Raw genomic sequence first — 6152 nt, 5'->3', positions numbered from 1 at the left:
CCCCAACCGAAAGAAGCAATCTATCCCTAGTATACACAACCAGTCCGTATGACGTACTCTCACCATTCATATCGAGCCATCGCCGCCTCCCGACACCGTCCGCTGCTCCTGTGCGTTACGGGGTTTGCCCCGTCCTGCTGTAGGTTCCTCCTCCCGTGAATCCGAGGGCTACGTCGCTCACTATTTCTGTGCCTTGGCAGTGCGGCCATTTCATATCTCCTCCAACCACATCCCAACTGCACCCTGCCACCCCCTCTCCCCCCCGCGCCCCTCACGCTCCGAGCCCCGAACGCGCTCGAGGACGCACCTTCATGGCAGAGCGCGTGCTCGGCGGTGCTGGTGCTTTCTCGGTTGAAGATTAACGGTCTACCCGGGGTAGAGAGAGACGGAGGGACGAGGCCAACGACTTTGGCTCTGATCGGCGACCGCCAACATCATATCATCATCAGGAAGGACCTGTCGACCCGTCAACCGGTACGTTAAGCTCTTTGAGTGGTGTATGATTTACAAAGAATCCGGATAAAGACAAACGTCATGTTGGTAAAGAAAGCATTTGTGTTGCTATGTCGACCTGGTCAAACGAACGAACGAACGGACCGCTTTGACTTTCCCACCATGAGGTTCTCGGATTGTTTCGATCCACGGCTCTTGGTTTCCTGAAAATGACGCTTGCCATTGAATGACATCGTCACCTCTAACATCATGTATAGTGTGTAATGGCTGCTTTGAACGACCTAAACATTTTGAACAAAAGGTACTCATGTGAATCCTCAATATATATATATATATATATACAGTATATATATATTCCAGTGAGAAAGCTAATTGGGTGTACACCTTTTGGTGAGCTTTCCGTATTCATTGCATTGCTCACAAAACTGTGGATCCTTCAAAATAACAGTCTTTCCATTTTTGGCAAATCAAAAAAGTTTCAAACAGGACAAAAAAACAACAACAACAAAAACTACAAAAATTAAACAGGACAAAAAGGTCAAAAAAGACTAAAATACAAAAACTTTTTGACGTGTACAATGCATAAAGTTTCTAGTCCTATAGTTTACACGTAAATGTTGTTTTCTTAGCCTATGGCGGTGGCATGCATCAGGTGGACTGTCCAATACATGCCGACATACACAGAGTAGAACAAATATTTTTTTGGAGAATCCTTCACTTTTAAAAAATTTATTCGACAGTTGACGCTGTGCAAAACCACCTGCTACAGGTGTTCATGAGCGTGATTGTGTGTTGGCAGATCTGCACGTGGCACGAACCATTGAAATGTCGGAAAGTTCTGGCCAAACATTGCAGCTGCTGCAATGTACCATGGCCTAGTGCAGGCAGTGGGCGAGAGGACGTGGCGACCGAGGTCAACAGGAATTCTCATCTGCCAATGAAGATGAGTAGTCCGGAGCAATTGGATATCGAGTCCTTCCTCGATAAACACCCCGACGTGCTGGAGGACTATCTGCTTCGGAAAGGCAAATGTAGTTCACTTGCGGAAAGGGGTCTCAAGCAGAAGAACATGCAGGAAAACCCCAAACCGCCGAGCGACCCTGGCATTGCATGCCACTCACCCCCTGAAAAGATTCCGAGCAGCCCTGGCATTGCTTCCCCCTCGTCCCCTGATAAGATTCTGAGCAGCCCTGGCTTTTCATGCTCCTCACCCCCTGATAAGACTCCGAGCAGCCCTGGCATTGCTTCCCCCTCGCCCCCTGATAAGATTCCGAGTGTCCCTGGGTTTTCATGCCCATCGCCCCCTGATAAGACTCCGAGCAGCCCTGGCATTGCTTCCTCCTCGCCCCATGATAAGACTCCGAGCAGCCCTGGCATTGCTTCCTCCTCGCTCCCTGATAAGACTCCGAGCAGCCCTGGCATTGCTTCCTTCTCGCTCCCTGATAAGACTCCGAGCAGCCCTGGCATTGCTTCCTCCTCGCCCCATGATAAGACTCCGAGCAGCTCTGGCATTGCTTCCTCCTCGCCCCATGATAAGACTCCGAGCAGCCCTGGCATTGCTTCCTCCTCGCCCCCTGATAAGACCCCGAGCGGCCTTGACGGAGGAACGCGTGACTTCAATGTACCGATGTCCTGCGGTGAAGCCATTCTACAAAGACGAGTTTCTCAACGAGAGCTCCGTCGATACTTTGCACGCTCCAAGATGTCCACGACTCATCGAACGTACGACGAACAAGCGAACAGCACCGACGCGATGTCCTCTGTGAGGCGGCGCGCATTGTTGCGCAAGGCCAGCTCGTTACCCCCAACCACGGCGCACATCCTCAGCGCGCTCCTCGAGTCCAGGGTGAACGTCCCTCTGTCCTCCACGTCAGACGTCGACCACAAGTACACGCTGAAGGAGACCAACGAACGGGAATTCTTTCTGGAGCTCGTTAAGGACATTTCCAACGACCTGGACCTGATGAGTCTCAGCTACAAGATTCTGGTCAATGTTTGCCTCATGGTCGGAGCGGATCGATGTTCACTTTTCCTCGTGGAAGGAGATCCGCACAAACGAACGCTCGTGTCGAAGGTCTTCGACGTACACGCGGGCACGGCGTTCTTGCCTTCTTGGAGCACGGAAAACTCGAGTGAAGTGCAGGTGCCATGGGGGAAAGGTATCATTGGTTACGTTGCCGAGCACGGAGAGACTGTGAACATCACCGACGTTGATGAGGTGAGATTTCCAGACTTATTACAGGTGTTCAGAACCTGCTTCGGCAGTTCTATGCATCTGCAGATGTAAACAAAGGAGTGGTGGGCCTAGGTGCTCTAATATGCAGGGGCTCCGTACTCCTTGCACGAGCACTAATTGTGATGAAACTAGTAAATTATTCTTCCTGGCATTATTTGTAATAGTAAAGTTAGACATCTTTGTTACCTCTGCCACTGAAGGTGGATGGAGGTTGTGTTTTCACCCCTGTTTATGGGTTGTTATGTCTGTCTGTGCGTTGTTATGTCTGTCTGTTTGTTTGCTTGTGAACAAGATGTCACAAAATATTGTGGACGGATTTGGACAAAATTTGGCAGAGAGGTTCTGTATGTGACAAGGACGAAATGATTAGATTTTGGTGAAGATCCGGAGCCGGATCCGGCTAGTAGAATCTTTTGAGTGATTCTTCACCATTGGGAGATTTCAGCCAAAACGATAAATAGCAGGATATCTCAAAAAGTTATGTACGGATTTGGACAAAACCTGTTGGACATGTTGGGTGTGTGACAAGGAAAAATTGGTTCAATTTTGGTGAAGATCCAGATCCGGATCCGGATAGTAGAATCTTTTAAGTGATTCTTCACCATCGGGAGATAGAGGTAAAACCAACAGATAGCGGGATATCTCAAAAAGTTATGGACGGATTTGGACGAAACCTGTTGGACATGTTGGGTGTGTGAGAAGGAAAAATTGGTTCAATTTTGGTGAAGATCCAGATCCGGATCCGGATAGTAGAATCTTTTAAGTGATTCTTCACCATCGGGAGATAGAGGTAAAACCAACAGATAGCAGGATATCTCAAAAAGTTATGGACGGATTTGGACGAAACCTGTTGGACATGGTGGGTGTGTGAGAAGGAAAAATTGGTTCAATTTTGGTGAAGATCCAGATCCGGATCCGGCTAGTAATCTTTTAAGTGATTCTTCACCATCGGGAGACAGAGGTAAAACCAACAGATAGCAGGATATCTCAAAAAGTTATGGACGGATTTGGACGAAACTTGTTGGACATGTTGGGTGTGTGAGAAGGAAAAATTGGTTCAATTTTGGTGAAGATCCAGATCCGGGTCCGGCTAGTAGAATCTTTTAAGTGATTCTTCACCATTGGGAGATTTCGGCCAGAACGATAAATAGCAGGATATCTCAAAAAGTTTCGGACGGATTTGGACGAAACTTGTTGGACATGTTGGGTGTGTGATAAGGAGAAATTGGTTCAATTTTGGTGAAGATCCAGATCCGAATCCGGCTAGTACAATCTTTTAAGTGATTCTTCACCATCGAGAGATAGAGCTAAAACCAACACATAGCAGGATATCTCAAAAATTTATGGATGGATTTGGACGAAAGTTGTTGGACATGTTGCGTGTGTGACAAGGTTGATTCGATTCGATTTTGGTGAAGATCTGAATATGGATTCGGATACGATAATTATTTAATTTTTAAGTGATTCACCATTGAGAGATCGGGCGAAAAGCGATATATAACATGATACTTAAAAACGTTGTGGACGAGTTATTAATAAACTTGGTGGATGGGTTTGGTGAGTGACAATAACAAGCCAATTCGATTTTGATTCAGGTCCGAATGCAGATCCAGCCTATCAGTGAGATACAAAACATAAACTGTTCAGCCTGGCGGAGATTTGCGCTCATCCGAGTGCCGTTCTACAGACTTGGCATTTAATATGGAATATATATTTTTTCTTGACTTGGGTTTACTTTCTTAACTCAGTATATCAATCTGGTGAGTTTCTTTTACACTTTTGTGATTTATTTGTTTAAAGAACCATGTCACTGATTGTCTGTCGCAGCAGGAAGTCAACAACAGGATTATATCACAGGTGGCGTGGCAAAATGTACGGACAGGTGCATTTGATGATTGGCTTCACAGTCGGGTATACAAGGGCTGTTGCGTTCTGTATTAGTGGAAAACAACTGCTGCACGTCTCCAAAAGTTATTGCCGCTTCCTCTGGAGATGGTCCGTCAACTCGACAATGCTGTTTGTCATGGAGTGGTGGCTTTACGAAATTACGGCATGAAACAGCGTGCTATTGCTCGGCAGTATGGCATCACTCAAGGTCAGGTGTCAAAGATCCTGAAACGAAATACTCAGAGGGGTGTCCCTACTCCAATACCGAGGCCAGGACGTCCCCGCAGAACCACAAGGAGGGATGATCGCCAGCTGCACTGGTTAGTACGCAATGGCCGTACCAAGTCAGCTAATCGGCTTAGGGCTGAGTGGCAGCAACTGACAAATGTGCCTGTATCTAGAAGGCTAGTCAACCAACGACTGGTTCAAGCAGGCTATCGTGCCAGGCATCCCCTGAGAAAGCCACGCCTGACCAGACAACACTGCCAGCGCCGATTGCAGTGGGCCAGAGAGCACCGTCAATGGCAGCCAGGACACTGGAATCACGTGATCTTCAGTGTCGAGTCTAGATTTCTGGTCTATCGTCAAGATCGCCGTGTCCGGGTGTGCAGACAAGTGCATGAAGCCTACAACAAAGATTGTATAGTGCCAAGAGTCCAAGCTGGAGGTGGTGTGGTGACCGTTTGGGCTGCTTTTCATGCAGGGGGAAAAACTGACCTGGTTGTTCTGAATGGAAACCTGAACCAGTTCAAGTACAGGGTCATTCTGGAAGAAACATTGCTTCCATTTTGCTCGTGCAGCCTTTCGAGGAAACTTTGTCTTCCAAGATGACAATGCACGGCCTCATCGTGCTCGCATGATCCAACACTTTTTTGCTGACCGTGGTGTAGAGCATATGGAGTGGCCTGCCATGTCCCCGGATATGAATCCGATAGAGAACTTGTGGGCAGAATTAACGCGTCAAATCGACCACTTGGACCAGCAGCCGACCTCTGTGCATGAATTGCAGCAGGCTATTGTCACTGCATGGCAAGCGATTCCTGTCCAAACCTTGGCAAATCTCGTGAACAGCATGCCTCAACGTGTACGTGCTCTCCTGAATGCTCGTGGGGGTTACACAAAGTACTGAACTTTAATTTTACTGTCCTTAATTCCAGTCGTAATTTAACTTTTGTTTTTGTGAAAAATTTTTTTGGCTAATGTGCAAAATAAAGAGATACTTCTGGAAAACGTACAGAAGTTTAACACAGCACTGTCCATGAATTGAGTTCGATATCAGCTTACATCACTTTCAAGGATCAATTTATTTGTTTCGAAATGTCAAATGTGGTTTTTGTTTCTTTTAAAGGTCACATTAACAAAATCTAGAATAATTTCAACATAATTCCAATGAACTTTTGGTTCTAAGACATCTTGAAAAGTAAGTTCACCCCCACAAAAAAATATTCCATATTAAATGCCAAGTCTGTAGTTTGAATTGTGATGACACCATCTCATGTGGCTTTTTGCGAAAATAGGAGTCGATTCCTCCACTCCCCTGCGAAAAGAACTCATGGATACGTTATCGACATTTGTT

The 6152-nt window shown here is 46.7% G+C and overlaps 1 protein-coding gene across 1 annotated transcript in view; it reads left to right on the top strand.

Moving 5' to 3' along the window:
* The first annotated feature begins 1339 nt into the window (after positions 1 to 1339).
* Positions 1340 to 6152, top strand: part of PDE11A (phosphodiesterase 11A) — a 304458-nt gene continuing 299645 nt past the window's right edge. The window contains exon 1 of the mRNA XM_068126191.2: positions 1340 to 2671. Within this exon, the coding sequence (XP_067982292.2) occupies positions 1391 to 2671 (1281 nt within the window). The 5' untranslated portion in view covers positions 1340 to 1390. The remainder of the gene's footprint in view (positions 2672 to 6152) is intronic.

This window comes from Myxine glutinosa, chromosome 10 (genome assembly GCF_964187855.1).
Source record: "Myxine glutinosa chromosome 10, kmMyxGlut1.1, whole genome shotgun sequence".
NCBI lineage: Eukaryota > Metazoa > Chordata > Myxini > Myxiniformes > Myxinidae > Myxine > Myxine glutinosa.
The sequence above is the reverse complement of the archived record's forward strand: the minus strand, read 5'-3'. Positions and strand labels throughout refer to the sequence as shown.